At 61.6% G+C, this 22,842-nt stretch overlaps 3 protein-coding genes across 7 annotated transcripts; 2 read left to right on the top strand and 1 right to left on the bottom strand.

Annotated features, from left to right (window-relative positions):
• Positions 1–209: 209 nt before the first annotated feature.
• Positions 210–7,686, top strand: BEST2 (bestrophin 2). The gene is given in 10 exon segments (XM_077192399.1): positions 210–388; positions 806–900; positions 1,530–1,642; positions 1,644–1,767; positions 2,733–2,887; positions 3,533–3,610; positions 4,214–4,366; positions 5,024–5,104; positions 6,150–6,301; positions 7,489–7,686. Coding segments are annotated over 10 exon segments (1,266 nt in total). The 5' UTR covers positions 210–236; the 3' UTR covers positions 7,652–7,686.
• Positions 7,687–10,756: 3,070 nt separating this feature from the next.
• On the top strand, positions 10,757–14,280 carry SPC24 (SPC24 component of NDC80 kinetochore complex). Its single transcript, XM_077192377.1, has 6 exons — positions 10,757–11,266; positions 11,620–11,791; positions 12,735–12,879; positions 13,718–13,816; positions 13,895–13,971; positions 14,065–14,280. Exons 1-6 carry the CDS (start codon positions 10,793–10,795, stop codon positions 14,214–14,216), a joined length of 1,119 nt encoding a protein of 372 aa, XP_077048492.1. The 5' UTR covers positions 10,757–10,792; the 3' UTR covers positions 14,217–14,280.
• Positions 14,254–22,656, bottom strand: KEAP1 (kelch like ECH associated protein 1). Of its 5 annotated transcripts, XM_077192362.1 has the most exons (6): positions 22,351–22,478; positions 20,034–20,645; positions 18,590–19,266; positions 17,076–17,281; positions 16,055–16,231; positions 14,315–14,697 (listed from the first exon to the last, which is right to left on the bottom strand). In XM_077192362.1, the coding sequence occupies exons 1-6, from the start codon at positions 22,426–22,428 to the stop codon at positions 14,507–14,509; spliced, it is 1,941 nt and encodes a 646-aa protein (XP_077048477.1). In that variant the 5' UTR covers positions 22,429–22,478; the 3' UTR covers positions 14,315–14,506. The 5 variants fall into 5 exon arrangements, with proteins under 5 accessions (XP_077048478.1, XP_077048476.1, XP_077048477.1 ...); XM_077192363.1 differs by lacking the exons at positions 17,076–17,281; positions 22,351–22,478 and adding an exon at positions 22,534–22,656 and having other exon boundaries at positions 14,254–14,697; XM_077192361.1 differs by lacking the exon at positions 17,076–17,281 and having other exon boundaries at positions 14,254–14,697; positions 22,351–22,482.
• Between the last annotated feature and the right edge of the window lie 186 nt (positions 22,657–22,842).

Genomic DNA, 22,842 nt, shown 5'->3' on the forward strand with positions numbered 1-22,842 from the left:
TGACCGTCACCTACACGTCCCTGTGTCCCTCAGGTGTCCCTCAGGTGTCCCTCAGGCGTCCCTCAGGCGTCTGTCTGTCCGTCCGTCTGTCCCCATGACCGTCACCTACACGTGCCCTGTGTCCCTCAGGTGTCCCTCAGGTGTCCCTCAGGTGTCCGTCTGTCCGTCTGTCCCCATGACCGTCACCTACACGTCCCTGTGTCCCTCAGGCGTCCGTCTGTCCGTCCGTCCGTCCCATGACCGTCACCTACACGTCCCGCGTGGCCACCGCGCGCTTCGGGGGCTTCTCGCGGCTGCTGCTGCTGTGGCGCGGGAGCATCTACAAACTGCTCTACCGGGAGCTGCTGCTCTTCCTCACCGCCTACCTGGGGCTCAGCCTGGCCTACCGGTGACACCGGGGGGACACCGGGGGGACACCGGGACACTGGGACATTGGGGGGACACCGGGACATTGGGACAGCGGGGGGGACACCGGGACACTGGGACATTGGGGGGACATTGAGGGGACATTGGGACACCGGGGGGACAATGAGCACCAGGGGACACAGGGGGACAGTGGGACAGGGGGGGATATGGGGACACAGGGACACCGTGGGGACAGCGGGACAGGAAGGACACTGGGACAGGGGGCAGCGGGACAAGGGGGGGTGACACGGGGACACTGAGATATGGGAGACAATGGCGGGGAGTGGGGACACTGGGACACGGAGGGGCACAGGGACACGGCAGGGACATGGGGACGGTGATGGGGACAGGACAGGGACAGGGCAGGGACAGGGCGGTGACACGGCCGGCGTCCCGCCAGGTTCCTGCTGTCCGAGGAGCAGCGGCGCCTCTTTGAGAAGCTGGTGCTGTACTGCGACAAATCGGCCGAGCTGATCCCCGTGTCCTTCGTGCTCGGTGAGAGCCGGGACCACCCCGGGACCCCCCCTGGGACCCCCAGGACCATCCCCAGGACCCCCAGAACCACCCCCGGCACCCCCAGGACCACCCCCGGGACCCCCGAGACCCCCCAGAACCCCCCCGGGACCCCCAGAACCACCCCCGGGACCCCCCGAGACCCCCAAAACCACCCCCAGGACCCCCAGAACCACCCCCGGGACCCCCCCTGGGACCCCCAGAACCACCCCCAGGACCCCCAGCACTCCCAGGACCATCCCCAGGACCACCCTCGGGATCCCCCACAACTTCCCCATTCCCCCCAGTGTCCCTCCCAATGCTCCCAGTGCCTCCTCCCAGTGCTCCCAGTTCTCCCAGTGCCCCCAGTGTCCCTCCCAGTGCCCCCAGTGTCCCTCCCATTACCCCTCCCAGTGCTCCCAGTTCTCCCAGTGCCCCCAATTCCCCTCCAGTGCCCCTCTCAGTGCTCCCTGTCTTCCCAGTACCCTCCCAGTTGTCCCAGTACCCCAGTACCCCACCCATTACCCCTCCCAATTCTCCCAGTGCCACTCCCAGTACCCCCAGTGCCCCTCCCCTTTCTCTCCCATTCCCCCATTCCCCCCAGTGCCCCCCATTCCCCCCATTCCCCGCAGGTTTTTACGTGGCGCTGGTGCTGGAGCGCTGGTGGGGGCAGTTCCGGACGGTGCCGGCCCCGGACGGGCTCATGGTGGCCGTGGGCAGCAGCGTGAGGGGCTCGGACGCGCGGCGGGGGGCGGCTCCTGCGCCGGACGCTGCTGCGCTACGGGAGCCTGGCGGCGCTGCTGGTGCTCAGGGCGGTCAGCACGCCCGTGTACAAACGATTTCCCACCACTGACCACCTGGTACAGGCTGGTGAGTGACCACTGAGTGACCACTGAGTGACCAGGGAGGGGTTATTGTGGCCATTGTGGGTATCAGGGCCTGCTGTGCTACAGGAGCCTGGCGGCGCTGCTGGTGCTCAGGGCGGTCAGCACACCCGTGTACAAGAGATTTCCCACCACTGACCACCTGGTACAGGCCGGTGAGTGACCACTGAGTGACCATTGAGTGACCACTGAGTGATTGTGAGTGACCATTGAGTGACTGTGAGTGACCAGGGAGTGACCATGGGCACAGGGACTGCCTGGTGAGTGACCACTGAGTGACCACTGAGTGACCACTGAGTGACCACCGACCATGTGGTGTGGGCCAATGAGCGAGCAGTGACGTCACCAAGGTGTCAGGGCAGCGTGGGGTGATGTCACAGCTCAGGGGGGGTGACGTCATCATTCAGCGGGTGATGTCACGACTCAGGAGTGACGTCATTGCTCAGTGGTGATGTCATTGCTCAGTGGTGATGTCACAGCTCAGGGGTGATGTCACAGCTCAGGAATGACGTCACAGCTCGGAGTTGACATCATGAGTCAGTGGATGACGTCACAGCTCAAGGATGATGTCACACCTCAGGGTGTGATGTCACAGCTCAGGGGGTGATGTCATGGCTCAGGGATGATGTCACGGCTCGCTGGGTGATGTCACAACTCAAGGGTGATGTCATCACTCAGTGGGCGAGGTCACGGCTCAAGGGTGACATCATGGCTCAGGAATGATGTCACAGCTCAGGTGTGATGTCACGGCTCAGGGATGACATCACTGCTCAGTGGGTGATGTCACAGCTCAGAGGGTGACGTCACGGCTCAGAGTGACATCACAGCTCAGGGATGACGTCACATCTCAGAGTGACATCACACCTCAGGGGGTGATGTCGCGGCTCAGAGGGTGACGTCACGGCTCAGAGGGTGACGTCACAGCCCGGCGATGACGTCACGTCCCCGCAGGGTTCCTGACGCGCGAGGAGCGGCGCCGGCTCGAGGCTCTGCGCTCTCCCTACAACAAGTTCTGGGTGCCGTGCGTGTGGTTCGGGGCGCTGGCGGGGCGGGCGCGGCAGGAGGGGCGCATCGGGGACGACTGCGCGCTCAAGCTGCTCATGGAGGTACCCCCGGGACCCCCTAAACCACCCCTGAACCCCCTAAACCACCCCCAAACACCCCCTGTGTGCTCAAGCTGCTCATGGAGGTACCCCCGGGACCCCCTGGGACCCCCTAAACCACCCCTGAACCCCCTAAACCACCCCCAAACCCCCCCTGCGCGCTCAAGCTGCTCATGGAGGTACCTGGGGACCCCCTGAGCCCCTAAACCACCCCTGAGCCCCCCTGCGCGCTCAAGCTGCTCATGGAGGTACCCCCGGGACACCCCCAAATCCCCTCTGAGCCCCCTAAACCACCCCTGAGACCCCTAAACCACCCCTAAACCCCCCCTGCGCCCTCAAGCTGCTCATGGAGGTACCCCCGGGACCCCCCTAAATCCCCTCTGAGCCCCCTAAACCACCCCTAAACCCCCCCTGTGCGCTCAAGCTGCTCATGGAGGTACCCCCAGGACCCTTCTGGGACCCCCTAAACCCCCTCTGAGCCCACCCTGAACCACCCCAAACCCCTCAGAGCCCCCAGACCCTCCCTGGGATCCCCTAAACCACCCTGGGACCCCCCTGAACCCCCCCAAAACCACCCCAAAACCTCTCCTGAGACCCCCCTGAGACCCCCGGGACCCCCCTGAGCCCCCTGGGACCCCCCCCCTCCAGGAGCTGAACCGGTTCCGGGCCCACTGCAGCCTCCTGTTCCACTACGACTGGATCAGTGTCCCCCTGGTGTACACACAGGTGGGCACTGGGAGCACTGGGAGGCACTGGGGGGGACTGGGAGGGACTGGTGAACACACAGGTGGGCACTGGGAGCAACTGCGAGGGACTGGGAGCACTGGGAGGGACTGGGCACCACCTGGGGCACACCTGGGCACACACAGGTGGGCACTGGGAGCATTGGGAGGGACTGGGCACCACCTGGGGCACACCTGGGCACACCTGGGTACACACAGGTGAGCACTGGGAGGGACTGGGAGGGACTGGGCACCACCTGGGGCACACCTGGGCACACACAGGTGAGCACTGGGAGGGACTGGGAGCGACTGGGGGACAGTGAAGGGACACCTGGGGGGAGTGAGGGCACATCTGGGACAGGGCTGAGGACACCTGAGGGACACCTGGGGACACCTGTGGAGGTGACAGCGGATGCCACGGAGGCGACGCGGGGGTGACAGCGGGCGCCACTCACCCCAGCCAGGTGTTGTCCCCCTCCCCAGGTGGTGACAATGTCCCCCCATGTCCCAGGTGGTGACAATGTCCCCGTGTCCCCCAGGTGGTGACAATGTCCCCGTGTCCCCCCAGGTGCTGACAATGCCCCCCTGTGTCCCTGTGTCCCCCCAGGTGGTGACCATCGCCGTTTACACCTTTTTCCTCACCTGCCTGGTGGGGCGGCAGTTCCTGGACCCCGCCCAGGGCTACCCCGGGCACGAGCTGGACCTGGGCGTGCCCGTGTTCACCCTGCTGCAGTTCTTCTTCTACGTGGGCTGGCTCAAGGTACAGCTGGGATACACCTGGGTACACCTGGGGGCATGGGGGATACACCTGGGTACAGCTGGGATACACCTGGGATACACCTGAGTACACCTGGGCACACCTGGGTACACCTGGGTACACCTGGGATACACCTGAGTACACCTGGGCACACCTGGGATACACCTGGGTACAGCTGGGATACACCTGGGTACACCTGAGTACAACTGGGATACACCTGGGCACACCTGGGTACACATGGGATACACCTGGGCACACCTGGACACACCTGGGGCACACCTGGGTACACCTGGGATACACCTGGGGTACACCTGGGCACACCTGGGGCACACCTGGGCACACCTGGGTACACCTGGGTACACCTGGGGCACACCTGGGCACGCCTGGGTACGCCTGGGCACACCTGGGATACACCTGGGTACACCTGGGCACACCTGGGCACACCTGGGTACACCTGGGCACACCTGGGATACACCTGGGATACACCTGGGTACACCTGGGTACACCTGGGGCACACCTGGGCACACCTGGGCACACCTGGGGCACACCTGGGGCACACCTGGGTACACCTGGGCACACATGGGGCACACCTGGGCACACCTGGGATACACCTGGGGCACACCTGGGGCACACCTGGGCACACCTGGCCCTGTCCTGCAGGTGGCAGAGCAGCTCATTAACCCCTTCGGGGAGGATGACGACGACTTTGAGACCAACACCCTGATTGACCGCAACTTCCAGGTGAGGGCGGGGGGCACAGGTGGGTGAGGGGGGTCCCAGGTGGGTGAGGAGGGGGGTCCCAGGTGGGTGGGGGGGGTCCCAGGTGAGGCGGGGAGGGTCCCAGGTGAGGGTGGGGGGCACAGGTGGGTGAGGGGGGGGTCCCAGGTAGGTGGTGGGGGGGGTGGGGGGGGGGCTCAGGTGACCCCAGATGCCCCCAGCTGACCCCAGGTGCCCCCAGGTGTGTGAGAGGTGACCCCAGGTCCCTCCACGTGCCCCTGGTGCCCCCCCAGGTGTATCAGGGGTGCCCCCAGGTTCCCCCAGGTGTATCAGGGGTGCCCCAGGTGCCCCCAGATAACCCCAGGTGCCCCCAGGTTCCCCCCGGTGCCCCCAGGTGTGCCCAGGTGTATCAGGGGTGCCCCCAGGTGTATCAGGGGTGCCCCCAGGTTCCCCCAGGTGTGTCAGGGGTACCCCCAGGTGTGCCCAGGTGCCCCCCGGTGCCCGCAGGTGTGCCCAGATGCCCCCAGGTGTGCCCAGGTGTATCAGGGATGCCCCCAGGTATATCAGGGGTGCCCCAGGTGCCCCCCGGTGCCCCCAGGTGTATCAGGGGTGCCCCAGGTGCCCCCAGGTACCCCAGGTGCCCCCAGGTGCCCCCCGGTTCCGCAGGTGTATCAGAGGTGCCCCCAGGTGTATCAGGGGTGCCCCCAGGTACCCCCAGATACCCCCAGATACCCCCAGGTACCCCCAGGTACCCCCCGGTTCCCCCAGATGCCCCCAGGTGTATCAGAGATGCCCGCAGGTGCCCGCAGGTGTATCAGGGGTGCCCCCCAGGTGCCCGCAGGTGCCCCCCGGTTCCCGCAGGTGTATCAGGGGTCACCCCAGTTGTATCAGGGGTGCCCCAGGTGCCCCCAGGTACCCCAGGTACCCCCAGGTGCCCCCAGGTGCCCCCAGGTGCCCCCCGGTTCCGCAGGTGTATCAGGGGTCACCCCAGTTGTATCAGGGGTGCCCCAGGTGCCCCCAGGTACCCCAGGTACCCCCCGGTGCCCCCAGGTGCCCCCCGGTTCCGCAGGTGTCCATGCTGGCCGTGGACGAGCTCTACGGGGGGGTCCCGGAGCTGGAGCGGGATCGGTTCTGGGACGCCGCCGTTCCCCGCCCCCCCTACACGGCCGCGGCCGCGCCCCCCCCGCGCCGCCCCTTCCGCGGCTCCGCCTTCGACGTCACGTGAGCAGCAACGGGACCACGCCCACCCCCAAAAATCCGGGAGATCCCCCCAAAAAACCCGAACCCCCCCCACAAACCCGGGATATCCCCGAACCCCAAAAATCCTGGGATCCCCCCCCCAACCCACCCAAACCCGAACCCCCCCAAAATCCTGGGATTTTCCCCAAAAATCCGAACCCCCCCCCCCAACCCGGGATATCCCCGAACCCCCCCAAAATCCTGCGATTCCCCCCAAAAACCCGAACCCCCCCCACAAACCCGGGATATCCCCGAACCCCAAAAATCCTGGGATTCCCCCCAAAAACCCGGGATCCACCGAACCCCCCCCCAAACCCGGGATATCCCCCAGGGCTCCCAAAATCCTGGGATTCCCCCCAAAAACCCGAACCCCCCCCAAACCCGGGATATCCCCAAACCCCCCCAAAATCCCGGGACCCCACCCCCCCCAAATTCTGGGATCCCCCCACAAAATTCCAAAATTCCCGGGATAATTTGGGGTTTTTTGGGGGTATTTAGGGAGGATTTTTGGGGTTTCTAGGGAGGATTTTTGGGGGTTTTTTTTGGGGATGATTTTGGGGTTTTTTGGGAAGGATTATGGGGTTTTTGGGGATGATTTTGGGGTTTTTTGGGGAGGATTTTGGGGTTTTTTGGGGGAGGATTTTGGGGTTTTTTTTGGGGATGATTTTGGGGTTTTTTGGGGGGATGATTTTGGGTTTTTCTGGGGATGATTTTGGGGTTTTATGGGGAGGATTTTGGGATTTTTGGGGACGATTTTGGGGTTTTTCTGGGTATTTTTTTGGGGATGATTTTGGGGATATTTTGGGGATGTTTTGGGGTGTTTTTGGGGACGATTTTGGGGTTTTTTTTGGGGTTGATTTTGGGGTTTTTTTGGGGTTGATTTTGGGGTTTCTTTGAGGAGGATTTTGGGGTTTTTTGGGGAGGATTTTGGGGTTTTATGGGGATGATTTTGGGGTTTTTTGGGATGATTTTGGGGTTTTTTGGGGATGATTTTGGTGTTTTTTTGGGGATGATTTTGGGGTTTTTTGGGGGGATGATTTTGGGTTTTTCTGGGGAGGATTTTGGGTTTTTTTGGGGATGATTTTGGGTTATTTTTGGGGAGGATTTTGGGGTTTTTTTGGGGACGATTTTGGGGTGGATTTTGGGGTGTCCCTGCCCCGTTTCCACAGCCTGGCCAAGGAGGATTTGCAGTTCCAGCCCCTGGAGGAGCTCGGGGACCCCCCGGGAGAGCCCCTGGACCCCCCCCCCGAGAGCAGCCCCGAGCCCCCCCCGGGCGATGGGGACCCCCAGGAGCGGTGGCTGCTGCACCCCAAGGCCGAGCTGGGGCTGTGAGGGGGGACCCCAAAACCGCGGCCGAGAAACACCCAAAAAATGCCTCGAAAACACCCAAAAAAATGCCTCGAAAACACCCCAAAAAATGCCTCAAAAACACCCAAAAAAAATCTCAATAAACACCCCAAAAATGCCTCGAAAACACCCCAAAAATCTCAATAAACACCCCAAAAAATCTCAATAAACACCCCAAAAAAATCTCAATAAACACCCAAAAAAACCTCCTCAAAAACACCCCAAAAATCTCAATAAACACCCCAAAAAATGCCTCGAAAACACCCCAAAAAATCTCAATAAACACCAAAAAAATGCCTCGAAAACACCCAAAAAAATCTCAATAAACACCCCAAAAAATGCCTCGAAAACACCCAAAAAAAATCTCAATAAACACCAAAAAAACCCCCTCGAAAACACCCCAAAAAAATCTCAATAAACACCCAAAAAATGCCTCAAAACCACCCCAAACCCCACCTGGGAAATCCCACACCCAAAATCCCACACTCAGAATTCCCACCCACTGCTCTGTGCTCAACCCCAGCCCCAGATTTTTGGGGATTTTTTGGTTTTTTTTGTCGGGGGGTTTATTGTTTTATTGTTCCGGGGGTTTTTTTGTTTGTTTGGTTTTTTAAAATTTTTTTATTTTTTGTTTTTTGGGTTTTTTTGGGGTTTTTTTGGGGGAGGTTTTATTGATTTTTGGGGGTTTTTTGAGTTTTTTTGGGGTTTTTTGAGGTTTTGTTGGAGGGAAGTTTTATTGATTTTTTGAGGGTGTTTTTTTGAGGTTTTTTTGAGGGTTTTTGGGGGGAGGTTTTATTGATTTTTTTGAGGGTTTTTGGGGGTTTTTGGGGGAAGGTTTTATTGATTTTTTTGTGTTTTTTTTTTTTTTTAGTTTCTTTGGGGTTTTTTGAGTTTTTTTGCAGGGAGGTTTTATTGATTTTTAGGGGTTTTTTTTCGTTTTTTTGAGGGTTTTTGGGGGAAGTTTTATTGATTTTTTGGCAGGTTTTTTTTTAGTTTTTTTGAGGGTTTTTTGGGGGAGGTTTTATTGATTTTTGGGGTTTTTTTTAGGGGGAGGTTTTATTGATTTTGGGGGGTTTTTTTTGAGTTTTTTTGGGGGGAGGTTTTATTGATTTTTTTAGGTTTTTTTTTTGAGTTTTTTGGGGGGAGGTTTTATTGATTTTTGGGGGTTTTTTTGAGTTTTTTTGGGGGGAGGTTTTATTGATTTTTAGGAGGTTTTTTTTTAGTTTTTTTTGGGTTTTTGAGGTTTTTTTTTGTGGAGGTTTTATTGATTTTAGGGGTTTTTTTTTTGAGTTTTTTTTGGTGGAGGTTTTATTGATTTTTTGGGGTTTTTTTTTGGTTTTTATTTCTTTTTTTTTTTACAACCCCCACAAAACACTCAACACACACCAAACCCTTTACCAAACCCAGCCCTTTTCACCCCAAACCCCGCGATTTCGCCTCCCCCTCCCCATCCCCGATGTCGGCCTCGCTCAGCACCACGGCGCGGAGCCTCTCCCGGTGCAGGCGCTCGTTCCGCTCGGAGCGGAGCTCTCCGGGCTCCATCCTCCGCAGCGCCTCCGGCAGCTTCCCGAACTCCTCCTCGTTGATGTCGCAGTCCCGCAGCGCCGCCTCCAGCAGCCACCAGCGCCCCAAAAACCCCAAATCCAGCAGGAACTCGCGGTCCCACGGCCGCGGCCGCAGGTGCGGGCAGCGCGCCCGGTACAGCGCGGGCTCGGAGCCGTGCGGGTCCGTGCCGGCCACGGCCACGATGCCGAAGTTGCGGACGCGGATCCGGTGCCGCTCCCGCAGCCGCAGCAGCCGCTGCACGTGGCGCTCGGCCCGGGGGCTGCGGGAGCCCGGCGGGAGCTGCCCCAGGAGCGCCCCCGCCGCCACGGCCGCGCCCTCCAGGGAGCTCCGGTCCGGTACCGAGCGGGCCAGGCCGGTAGCGAGAGCCAGAGCGGCCAGGGAGGCGGCCGTGACACCGGGGCGGCGGCGGGCGGAGGAGGCGGCTTCGCGCAGCGACGAGGAGTAATCGCGGAGGAGGGCGCGGAGCCACAGAGCTGCGGGATAACGGGGAATTAACGGGGTTAACGGGGGTTAACGGGAGAGAGTGGAGCCACAGAGCTGCGGGATAACGGGGAATTAACGGGGGTTAACGGGGATAACAGGGTTAACGGGGGATAACGGGGATAACGGGGGTTAACGGGGATAACGGGGGTTAACGGGGTTAACGGGAGAGAGCGCGGAGCCACAGAGCTGCGGGGTTAACGGGGAATTAACGGGGGATAACGGGGATAACGGGGGTTAACGGGGGTTAACGGGGGTTAACGGGGGATAACGGGGATAACGGGGGTTAACGGGGTTAACGGGGATAACGGGGGTTAACGGGGATTAACGGGGATAACGGGGATAACGGGGAACGGGAATTGAAATGGGAGAGAGCGCGGAGCCACAGAGCTGCGGGATAACGGGGATAACGGGGGTTAACGGGGATAACGGGGGTTAACGGGGAACGGGAATGGAAATGGGAGAGAGCACGGAGCCACAGAGCTGCGGGATAACGGGGGTTAACGGGGAATTAACGGGGGAACGAACCGGGGAGTTACCGGGGAACCGGGGATCAGAGAGCGCGGAGCCACAGAGCTGCGGGATAACGGGGAATAACGGGGAACGGAACGGAAACGGGAATGGGAACCGGGAATCGGGAACAGGAGAGAGCGCAGAGCCACAGAGCTGCGGGGGAACGGGGAATTAACGGGAGTTAACGGGAACGGGAACGGGACAGAGCGCGGAGCCACAGAGCTGCGGGATAACGGGAACTGGGAACGGGAACCGGGGAATTACCGGAGGAACGGGAACCGGGGAAACCGGGGGGAACGAGGAGCCGGGAAGAACGGGGAACGGGGATCGGGAGGGAACCGGGGGGGAACGGGGGTTATGGGGTGAACGGGGGCTCAGGAGGGAACCGGGGGAGCCACCGGGAGCTCAGAGGGGGTCACGGGGGGTCAGGAGGGGTCACGGGGGTCACGGGGGGTCAGGAGGGGTCACGGGGGTCACGGGGGGTCAGAGGGCTCGGGGGGGGTTCGGGGGTCAAAGGGGTCAGGGGTGCTCAGGGGGGTCACAGCGAAGTCGGGGCCAGGCGGGACAATGGGAGGGGTTGGGGACCCCCCGAGACCCCCCCTGGGTTACGGGGACCCCCCCAGACCCTCCCGGGAGCCCGAATCGCCCCTCCCGCCCCCACCGGAACCCCCCCGGCACCGCCCCCGCAAGGGTCCGGCCCCCCCATCAAATTCCCGTCACCCTGAGAGCCTCCGGGCGCTCCTCACCGAGCCGGGTGTCCCCCAGGCGCCCCCAGAGCCCGCGGCTCGCCCCGCCCGCCGCCGCCGCCGCCGCCATCACCGGAGAGGCTCCGCGCCGCCCGGAACCAAAGCGCCGGGGCCGCGGGGCGGGCGGGACGCGGAGGCGGTGACACACGGGGCAGGCGAAACCATCGCGGGGCGAGCGGAGGGGGGGTGGGCGGAACCAATGAGGGGAGAGGGGCGGGGCTGCGCACGCGCGGAGCGGCCCCGCCCGGTTCAAACAGCGCGCGGGAGGGAGCGCCGGGAGAAAGCGGAAAGAATGGTAAAAAAATGGGGGAAAAAATTGGAAAAACGGGAAAATATCGGGGAAAAACGGGCGGGGAGGAAGGGGAGCTGGCCCTGGGGATGGAGGGGGGGGGTAACGCGGTCCCGGCGGGTCGGGGGGGGGTCCGGACCCTCTCAGGCCTCGGTGCCCCTTTTGCGCTCCATTCCCCGTTTTCTCCCCGTCCCTGACATTTCTCCATCCCTGGTATCTCTCCGTCCCCGTTATCTCCCTGTCCTCGTTATCTCCCCATCCCCGCTTGTTTTTCCCCCGTTCCTGTCCCCGTTATCCCCCCGTTTCCCCTCGTTCCTGTCCCATTCCCGTCCCCGTTTTCCCCCGTTGCCGTGTCCCAGGATCCCGGTGGTTTCCCGCCGGTGGAGGAGGTGGAGGAGCTGAGCCAGGAGCTGCTGCGGGAGCTGAGCTCGGGCTGCACCGAGGAGCTGCTGCGGCGGGGGCTGCACCGGCGGGAGCGGCTGCACCGGCGGCTCCGGGAGGCGCAGGGCAAGGCCCGGGAGCTGGCACAGGGTGGGTGGCACAAAACACCCCAAAGCAGCCCTAAATACCCCCAAAACAGCCCCCACTGACACCCCAAAACAGCCCTAAATACCCCCAAAACAGCCCTGAAACACCCAAAACAAACAGCCCTAAATACCCCCAAAACAGCCCTCACTGACACCCCAGAACAGCCCTGAAACACCCCAAAACAAACAGCCCAAAACAGTCCTAAACACCCCAAAACAGCCCTAAACACCCCAAAACAAACACCCCAAAACAGCCCTGAAACACCCCAAAACAAACACCCCAAAACAGCCCTAAACACCCCAAAACAAATACCCCAAAACAGCCCTAAACACCCCAAAACAAACCCCCCAAAACAGCCCTGAAACACCCCAAAACAAATACCCCAAAACAGCCCTAAACACCCCAAAACAAACCCCCCAAAACAGCCCTGAAATACCCCAAAACAAACACCCCAAAACAGCCCTGAAATACCCCAAAACAAACAGCCCAAAACAGCCCTAAACACCCCCAAAACAAACACCCCAAAACAGCCCTGAAATACCCCAAAACAAACAGCCCAAAACAGCCCTAAACACCCCCAAAACAGCCCAAAACAGCCCTGAAACACCCCAAAACAAACAGCCCAAAACATCCCTAAACACCCCAAAACAAACAGCCCAAAACAGCCCTGAAACACCCCAAAACAAACAGCCCAAAACAGCCCTAAACACCCCAAAACAGCCCTAAACACCCCAAAACAAACCCCCCAAAACCCTCCCTGACACGCGGGGCTGGGCCCAGGAGCTGCCCCAGGGTCAGTGACTCAAAACATCCCCAAAAACCACCCAAAACAAACCCCCTAAAATACCCCAAAACAGCCCCCACCGACCACGAGCCCCCCTGTATTGCCCCCCAAACACCCCCCAGTGCCCCCCAGCGCCCCCCATTTCCCCGTTTTGCCCCCCAGGTCTGGCCGAGGCCGAGGCCGGGCTCTGCCATCGCCTCCGGGGCGCTCAGGCCCACGTCCAGCGGCTCCGCGGCCGGAGGCAGGAGCTGGACACGGAGCTGGAGCGGGCCCAGGGCAGCCTCAGCGGTGCCAGGGACAAAACCCAATATCCTGGGGATCTGGGGGGATTTTGGGGTTTTTTTTGGGTTTTTTTTGGGGTTTTTTGGGGGTTTTTTTGGGTGTGTTTTTGCCTTGACTTCCCCGCTGCGCCAGGCCCAGGGCAGCCTGAGTGGTGCCAGGGACAAAACCCAATATCCTGGGGCTCTGGGGATGGAACTTAGGGGGATTTTGGGATTTTTGGGGGTTTTTGGAGGTTTTTTGGGCTTTTTTTGGGTGGATTTTGGGGTTTTTTGGGTTTTTTTGGGGGGTTTTTTTGGGGTTTTTTGGGTGTGTGTTTGCCTTGACTTCCCCATGGCGCTGTGCCAGGCCCAGGGCAGCCCGAGCGGTGCCAGGGACAAAACCCAATATCCTGGGGCTCTGGGGATGGAACTTTGGGGGATTTTGGGATTTTTGGGGGGTTTTTTTGGGGTTTTTTTTTGAGGGTTTTTTTGGGTGGATTTGAGGGTTTTTTTGGGTGGATTTTGGGGTTTTTTTGGGTGGATTTTGGGGTTTTTTTGGGGGTTTTTTGGGTGGATTTTGGGGGGTTTTTCGGGTGGATTTTGGGGGGTTTTTCAGGTGGATTTTGGGTTTTTTTTGGGTGGATTTTGGTTTTTTTTTGGGTGGATTTTGGGGTTTTTTTGGGTGGATTTTGGGGGTATTTTTGGGGTGGATTTTGGGGGGTTTTTCGGGTGGATTTTGGGGTTTTTTTGGGTGGATTTTGGGGGTTTTTTTGGGTGGATTTTGGTGGTTTTTTTGGGGGTATTTTTGGGTGGATTTTGGGTTTTTTTTGGGGTGGATTTTGGGGTTTTTTTGGGTGTGTGTTTGCCTTGACCCCCCTTCCCCACGGCGCTGCGCCGGGCCCTGGAGGAGCTGCAGGAGCAGCTGCAGCAGCTGGAGCAGCACCAGGAGGAGGAGGAGGAGGAGCACAGCCTTCCTCCCGACGTGTGAGTGAGCACAGCCACCCCCAGACCCACCAAAGCACCCCCAAACCCCCCCCTTGAACCCCCAAAATGCCCCCCCAGCTACGTGGCCCAGCTGTACTACGAGATCAGCAGGATCGACTGGGACTGCAGCGCCCAGCCCGGCCACATCCGAGGGGGTGAGTGACCCCAAAACCCCCCCCCCCCTCCCCAAAAACACCCCTGGGACCACCCCCTGACCCCCTCCCCACCGGGTTTTGCCCCCTCCCCAGTTCACTACGGCCCCGACATCGCCGTGCCCCTGGACCTGGACGGGGCCCAGCACTCGGGGACCTTCGTCAGCGATTTCCTCTGGGGGCTGGTGCCCACCGAGTGGAGACCCCGGAGAGCCCCGGTGCTGCCCCGGGAGCCGCTGGCACCGTGACCCCCCCTCCTTACCCACAGCGTGAGACCCCTCCCCATTAAACCACCACCAATCTCTTTAATTACCCCTGTGTTTGGGAATCAGCAAAACCCCCAAACTTGACCTTGAGGAGGGGGAGGGAAAAGTCCTGTGACCTTTATTTTTTGGGGGGGGGTCTTGGTGCCCCCCCCCATGCCGCCGGTGGGGGGATGGGTTTGGGAGGGGTTTTTTTGGGGGAAAATTCCGGAATTTTGGCTGCACCCAGAGCTGCCCCCCCACCCTACCCCAAGCCCCCCCCGGCGGCGCCGGGGTCAGCAGGGCCCGGCCGGGGGGGGCTCCTCGTCCTCGGGGGGGGGCTCCTGGGCGTGGCAGGGCTCCATGGTGACGGCCACGCCCAGCCCGCTGCGCCCCGACGGCATCGGCGGCGTCACCGCGGTCCAGGCGTCGCCCGCGGGGTCGTAGCACTCCATGGAGTCCAGGAAGGAGTGGCCATCGTAGCCCCCTGCCCGGGGATCGGGGGTGAGCCGGGACACCCCCCAAAACACACCCAAAATACCCCCAGATATAGCCCAGAAACCTCCCCAAAAAAACCCCAAGAAATACCCCAAAACCCCCTAGAAACCGGCCCAGAAACCCCTCCAGAAACACCTCAAAACACCCCAGAAATACCCCAGAAAGCCCCCAAGAAACACCCCAAAATACCCCCAGAAATACCCCAGGAAACACCACAAAATATCCCAAACCCCCTTCAGAAAGGCCCCCAGAAATCGCCCCAGAAACTCCCCCAGAAACCTCCCCAAAATACCCCCAGAAAGCCCCCAAGAAACACCCCAAAATACCCCAGAAATACCTCAGAAACCCCCCCAAAAAAACCCCAAGAAACACCCCAGAAACACCCCAAAACCCCCTCAGAAACTGCCCCAGAAACACCTCAAAACCCCCCCGAAACTCCCCAGAAACTCACCCAGAAACCCCTCCAGAAACACCTCAAAACACCCCAGAAAATCCCCCAGAAACCTCCCCAAAATACTCCAGAAAGCGCCCAAGAAACACCCCAAAATACCCCCAGAAATACCCCAGAAACCTCCCCAAAATACCCCAGAAAGCCCCCAAGAAACACCCCAAAATACCCCCAGAAATACCCCAGAAAGCCCCCAAGAAACACCCCAAAATACCCCCAGAAATACCCCAGAAACCCCCCCCAAAAAAAAACCCAAGAAACACCCCAGAAACCCCCCCAAAAAACCCCAGAAACGCAGCAGGATCCCCAAACAGACCCCAAATCCCATCCCAGAGCCCCAAACAGACCCCAGAGCCCCCCAAAAGCCCCCTGAGGTACCCAGGACGTAGATCCTGCCCCTGAAGGCCGTCACCCCCAGGCCCCAAACAAACCCCAAATCCCATCCCAGAGCCCCAAACAGACCCCAAATCCCATCCCAGACCCCAAATCCCAACCCAGAGCCTCCCAAAACCCCCCCAAACCCCCCAAAAGCCCCCCGGGTACCCAGGACGTAGATCCTGCCCCTGAAGGCCGTCACCCCCAGACCCCAAACAAACCCCAAATCCCATCCCAGGCCCCAAACAGACCCCAGAGCCCCCCAAAAGCCCCCTGGGGTACCCAGGACGTAGATCCTGCCCCTGAAGGCCGTCACCCCCAGACCCCAAATCCCATCCCAGAGCCCCAAACAGACCCAAATCCCAACCCAGAGCCCCCCAAAATCCCCCTGAGGTACCCAGGACGTAGATCCTGCCCCTGAAGGCCGTCACCTCCAGGCCCCAAACAAACCCCAAATCCCAACCCAGAGCCCCAAACAGACCCCAGAGCCCCCCAAAAGCCCCTCAAAAGCCCCCTGAGGTACCCAGGACGTAGATCCTGCCCCTGAAGGCCGTCACCCCCAGGGCGCTCCGCCGGTGCCCCATGGGTGCCACGAAGCTCCAGGTCTCGGTGTCGGCCTGGAAGCGCTCGGTGCTGCTGAGCTGCTGGGTGCCATCGTAGCCCCCCATGGCGTACAGGCAGTTCCCGAGGGCACAGACCCCTGGGGGAGCCCCAGAATCGGAGTCGGCACCCCCAGAAACCCCCAGAGACCCCCAAGATACCCCCAGAGACCCCCAGAAACCCCCAGAGATCTCCAGAGACTCACCGAGAAAAACGACCCAAAAATGACCCAAAAACAGCCCAAAAACGACACAAAAATGACCCCAAACCAACCCAAACTATCCCCCCGTGGTGTACAGGCAGTTCCCGAGGGCACACACCCCTGGGGGAGCCCCAGAATTGGAATCGGCACCCCCAGAAACCCCCAGAGACCCCCAGAAACCCACAGAGACCCCCAAGATACCCACAGAGATCTCCCAGAAACTCACTGAGAAAAACGACAAAAAAAACGACCCAAAAACCGACCCAAAAAGGACCCAAAACAACCCAAAACCAGAGAGGCCACCCCAAAACCCTGCCCTGACACAGATGCTCAGGGCACAGACCCCTGGGGTTAGAAAATGGGGCTCAGACACCCCCAAACCCCACTGGGACCCTCTGAGACCCCATCCAGGACCCCTCTGAGCAGGGATGGGGTCCCAGGGGTCCCTCTAGGAGTGGGATCAGCCCCCCCAAACCCCTCTGGGACCCCCCAAACCCCTCTGGGACCCCTGAAATCCCACCCAAACCCCTCTGGGACCCCTCCAGGACCCCCGAAATCCCCCTGGGACCCCTGCCCAGCCCCACCTGCGCCGCTGCGCACGGTGGCCATGGGCGGGATTGGCTGCCATTGGTCCCTCTCGGGGTGGGATCAGTCCCCATAAACCCCTCCAGGACCCCCCCAAACCCCTCCAGGACCCCCCAAAATCCCCCCAAATCCCCCCCAAACCCCTGCCCAGCCCCACCTGCGCCGCTGCGGACGGTGGCCATGGGCGGGATCGGCTGCCATTGGTCCCTCTCGGGGTGGTAGCGCTCGGCCGAGCTCAGGCGGGCGCTGCCGTCGAAGCCGCCCACGGCGTAGAGCAGGCGGTGCAGCACGGCCACCCCCACCCCGATGCGCCGCGTGCCCATGGGCGCCACCTGCGCCCACTCGTCCCGCTCGGGCTCGTACCTGGGGGGGCACGGCGGGGTCGGAGCCGGGGAGACACCCAGAGGGGCGCAGGCCCCACAAACCCCACGGTGAGACGCCCAGAGGGGCGCAGGCCCCACGATGGGACCCCCCAGATCCCACAAACCCCACTGTGAGACCCCCAGAGGGGCGCAGGCCCCATGGTGGGACCCCCAAAGGGGGATAAACCCCACTGTGAGACCCCCAGAGGGAGATAAATCCCACGGTGAGACCCCCAAAGAGGCACAGAACCCACTGTGAGACCCCCTGGGACCCCACAAACCCCACTGTGAGACCCCCTGGGACCCCACAAACCCCACGGTGAGACCCCCAAAGGGGCATAAATCACACTATGAGATCCCCAAAGGGGCATAAACCCCACAGTGAGACCCCCTGGGACCCCACAAACCCCACGGTGAGACCCCCAGAAGGGCACAGACCCCATGGTGAGACCCCCCCCAGCCCCATTTTCACCCCCCCAGCCCCATTTCCCCCATCCCCAGCCCCATTTCCCCATCCCCAGCCCCATTCCTCACCTCTCCACGGAGCAGTGGTGCGTGCACCCATGGGACCCCAGCCCCATTTCCCCATCCCCATTTCCCCCATTCCTCACCTCTCCACGGAGCAGTGGTGCGTGCACCCATGGGACCCCAGCCCCATTTCCCCCATCCCATCCCCATTTCCCCCCATTCCTCACCTCTCCACGGAGCAGTGATGGCTGCACCCATGGGACCCCAGCCCCATTTCCCCCAGCCCCATTTCCCCCAGCCCCATTTTCCCCATCCCCAGCCCCATTCCTCACCTCTCCACGGAGCAGTGGTGCGTGCACCCATGGGCCCCCCCAGCCCCATTTCCCCCATCCCCATTTCCCCCATCCCCATTTCCCCCATCCCCATTTCCCCCATCCCCATTTCCCCAGCCCCATTTCCCCATCCCCATTTCCCCATTCCTCACCTCTCCACGGAGCAGTGGTGCGTGCACCCATGGGACCCCAGCCCCATTTCCCCCATCCCCATTTCCCCCAGCCCCATTTCCCCCCATTCCTCACCTCTCCATGGAGCAGTGGTGGCTGCACCCATGGGACCCCAGCCCCATTTCCCCCAGCCCCATTTCCCTCCCATCCCCATTTCCCCAATCCCATTTTCACCCCCCCAGCCCCATTTCCCCCATCCCCAGCCCCATTTCCCCCATCCCCATTTCCCCCATCCCCATTTCCCCCATTCCTCACCTCTCCACGGAGCAGTGATGGCTGCACCCATGGGACCCCAGCCCCATTTCCCCCATCCCATCCCCATTTCCCCCATTCCTCACCTCTCCACGGAGCAGTGGTGCGTGCACCCATGGGACCCTCCCACGGCGTAGATGAGCCCGTCGATGACGCCCAGCCCGATGCGGTTCCTGGGCACGCTCATGGCGGCGCAGGGCGCCCAGCGCCCGCTCACGGGGTTGTAGCACTCCACGGCCGCCGAGTCCGTGTTCCCCTCGGCCGAGTTGTTCCTCCCGCCCACGGCGTAGAAAATCCCCCCGACCACGCACCCGCCCAGCCCCGAGCGCGGCGTCCCCATCTCCGCCAGCCTCAGCCACGCTCCCCTCTCGGGATCGAACGCCTCCAGCGTGCTCAGCGACCTCCTCAGGTACCCCCCGGCTGCATAGATGAGCTGCCTGACCCTGGGCGTCCTGCACGGGGGGTGCCCCGGCGTGGGCCGGTGCAGCGCCAGCTCGCGGAACACCCGCGCCAGGTAGCGCAGGGCGTCGCGGCCCAGGTCGCGGCGGAGCTGGGCGCGCAGGAAGCGCGGGGTGAGCGCGTGGCAGCGCACGGCGCGCAGCAGCGCCGGCAGGAAGGGCGCCCGCGCCGCCCGGTCCTGCTGCACCCACGCCACGCACGCCTGGAACACCTCGGACTCGCAGCGCACGTTGAGCTCGTCCCGGCTGAGCAGCGCGGCCAGCTGGCAGTGGGAGAGGGATAGGAACTCCTCCTGCTTGGAGACCTGGGGGGAAAATGGGGAGAAAATGGCAAAATTAGGAAAAATCAACACCAAAAATGACCTGCTGGCAGTGGGAGAGGGATAGGAACTCCTCCTGCTTCGAGACCTGGGGGAAAACGGGACAAAAATTGGTGAAAATCAGATCAAAAAATGACATGCTGGCAGTGGGAGAGGGATAGGAACTCCTCCTGCTTGGAGACCTGGGGGGAAATGGGAGAAAATGGGGAAATTAGGGAAAATTAACCCCAAAATTGGTAAAAATTAACCCCAAAATGACATGCTGGCAGTGGGAGAGGGACAGGAACTCCTCCTGCTTGGAGACCTGGGGGAAAAATGGGGAAAAAATGGGAAAATTGGCAAAAATTAGCTCAAAAAATGACATGCTGGCAGCGACAGGAACTCCTCCTGCTTGGAGACCATTCCTGACAGGACCCCCCAAATCCCCCTGAAACCCCCAGACCCCCCCATACCTCAGCGAAGTTCATGTAGATGTACTCCTGTGCCCGCTGCAGCAGCTCCTGGCAGCCCAGGGTCCCTCTGTGGTGTCCCCCCATTGCTGATGGAACCCCCAAACCCCTCTAGGACCCCCCCAAACCCCTCCAGGACCCCCAAACCCCCCATACCTCAGCGAAGTTCATGTAGATGTACTCCCGCGCCCTCTGCAGCAGCTCCTGGCAGCCCAGGCGCTCACTGCACAGTGTCCCCCCATTGCTGATAGGAGCCCCCAGGACCCCCCAAACCCCCCCAAATCCCCCCAGACCCCCCCCTACCTCAGCAAAGTTCATGTAGATGTACTCCCGCGCCCTCTGCAGCAGCTCCTGGCAGCCCAGGCGCTCGGCCAGCGCGGCGATGCCGATGGCGTTGCTGGGGTGCAGCTGCCGGCCCAGGAAGGCGCAGCAGGCGCCCACCACGGGCTCCACCTGGTACATGAGGGCGCCGTGCAGCAGCGGCAGCACGCAGCGCTCGCCCACGGCCACGGCCGCCGTGTAGGCGAACTCCACCAGCCCCTCCATGGCTCCGGGCTGCACGCCCTCGATGGGCACCTCGGCCAGGCCCCGCTCGCGCAGCCCCGCCGTGAACATGGCCCGGAACACGGGGCTGGCGGCCGCCAGCACCACGCGGTGCGCCCGCAGCTCGGTGGGCGGCAGGTCCCGGCGGTGCCGCACGCGCAGGGTGACATCGCAGAGCTGCCCCTGCAGCCGCAGCTCGTTCATGGCCGCCAGCGCCGCCGCCGGGTGCTCGGACAGCGTGAAGCGGCTCCGCGAGAGCGAGGAGGGGCCCGGCGACGGCGTCACCTCGGCCGGGAGCTCCGGGGCAGGCGGGGACGGGCAGGACATGGCGGAGGGAGGCGGCTGGAGAGAGGGCCCGGGGCGATGGAGGGGCTGCGGAGGGGGAGAAACGGGGTTAGAGAGGGGAAACTGAGGCACGGAGTGGACAGAATGGGTTATGGGGTGATGGAGGGGCTGCGGAGGGAGAAAAACGGGGTTAGAGAGGGGAAACTGAGGCACGGAGTGAGATAGGACTGGCTGGGAATGGGTTATGGAGAGAAAAACGGGGTTAGAGTGGGGAAACTGAGGCACGGAGTGAGACAGGAGTGGCTAGAATGGGTTCTGGGGTGATGGAGGGGCTGCGGAGGGGGAAAAACGGGGTTAGAGGAGGGAAACTGAGGCACGGAGTGAGATAGGACTGGCTGGAGAGAGGGCCCGGGGTGGTGGAGGGGCTGCGGAGGGGGAGAAACGGGGTTAGAGGAGGGAAACTGAGGCACGGAGTGACATAGGACTGACTGGGAATGGGATTTGGGGAGAAAAACGGGGTTAGAGTGGGGAAACTGAGGCACAGAGTGGGACAGGACTGACTGGAGAGAGGGCCCGGGGTGATGGAGAGGCTGTGGAGGGGGAAAAATGCGATCAGAGGAGGGAAACTGAGGCACAGAGTGGGACAGGACTGACTGGAGAGAGGGCCCGGGGCGATGGAGGGGCTGCGGAGGGGGAGAAACGGGGTTAGAGAGGGGAAACTGAGGCACGGAGTGAGATAGGAGTAGCTGGGAATGGGTTATGGAGAGAAAAACGGGGTTAGAGTGGGGAAACTGAGGCACGGAGAGGGAGAGGACTGGCTGGGAATGGGTTATGGGGTGATGGAGGAGCTGTGGAGGGAGAAAAATGAGATCAGAGGAGGGAAACTGAGGCATGGACAGGGACAGGAGTGGCTGGAGAGAGGGCCCGGGGCGACGGAGGGGCTGCGGAGGGGGAGAAACGGGGTTAGAGTGGGGAAACTGAGGCACGGAGTGAGATAGGACTGACTGGGATGGGATTTGGAGAGAAAAAATGGGGTTAGAGTGGGGAAACTGAGGCACGGAGTGAAACAGGACAGGCTGGGAATGGGTTATGGGGTGATGGAGGGGCTGCGGAGGGAGAAAAACGGGGTTAGAGAAGGGAAACTGAGGCACGGAGTGCGACAGGATGGGCTGGGAATGGGTTATGGAGAGAAAAACGGGGTTAGAACAGGGGAAACTGAGGCACGGAGGGCGGGGAGTGGGACACACCCCCCCCCCTCACACCACAGGGACATTTTTGGGTTGATTTTGGAGGATTTGGGGGTCTCGGGGGCTATCGGGGCATCCCGGGGTGGATTTTGGGGTGCCCCGGGCAGCATTTTGGGGCTGTTTTGGGGTTATTTCGGCGCTATTTGGGTCTATTCTAGGGTTATTCCGGGTCTGTTTTGGGGCTGTTTTTGGGCTATTTTGGGGCTGTTTTGGGGCTATTTTGGGGCTGTTTTGGGGTTATTTCGGCGCTATTTGGGTCTATTTTAGGGTTATTCCGGGTCTGTTTTGGGGTTATTTTTGGGGCTATTTTGGGGCTGTTTTGGGGTTATTTTGTGGCTATTTTGGGGGCCAATTTCAGGGCCATTCTAGGGCTATTACGGGACTATTTTGGGCTATTTTTGGGCTATTTTGGGGTTATTCCAGCGCAGTTTCGGGGCTGTTTCGGGGCTGTCTCACGGCCCGTGCAGCGCCCCCGCTACCGGAGCTGTCCCGCCGCTATTTAGGGGGGTCCCGGGCTGTGCTCTGGGCGATTTTCGGGGTCGCACCGGCCCGTGCGGATCCCGGGGGGTTTTGTGGGGGGCTCGGTCGTTCGGGGGGTGTCCCCAGGGCCATTTTGGGGCCATTTCGGGGGCATTTCGGGGGTCTCGGTTCCGTGCCGGTACCGGCGCGTCCCGGGGGATATTTTGGGGCGTCCCGGGGGGGTTTTGGGGAGATTTCGGGGGTCTCACCGGTTGACGCCGCGGCCCCGGGGCCGGGGGGGCGGGGGGGGGGGCCGTGACTAAGCAGCGCGCGGAGCCCCCGCCGCGATAAGAGCCCGGACACGCCCCGTGACGTCACGGACACGCCCCTCGCCGCAATAAAAGTCCCCCGGGGCCGGGGCCGGTACCGGGAGGGTCCCCGTGACCCCCCCGTGACCCCGCGGTGACCTCGGGACCCCTCCCCAGTCACCCTGGGGGGGGCCCTGTGGCTCCCGCGTGACCCCAAAACGCCCCCGAGACCCCCCCGGGGCCGCCCCGCGACCCCAAAATGGCCCCGGG

This window comes from Agelaius phoeniceus, chromosome 32, assembly GCF_051311805.1.
Source record: "Agelaius phoeniceus isolate bAgePho1 chromosome 32, bAgePho1.hap1, whole genome shotgun sequence".
NCBI classification, from domain to species: domain Eukaryota; kingdom Metazoa; phylum Chordata; class Aves; order Passeriformes; family Icteridae; genus Agelaius; species Agelaius phoeniceus.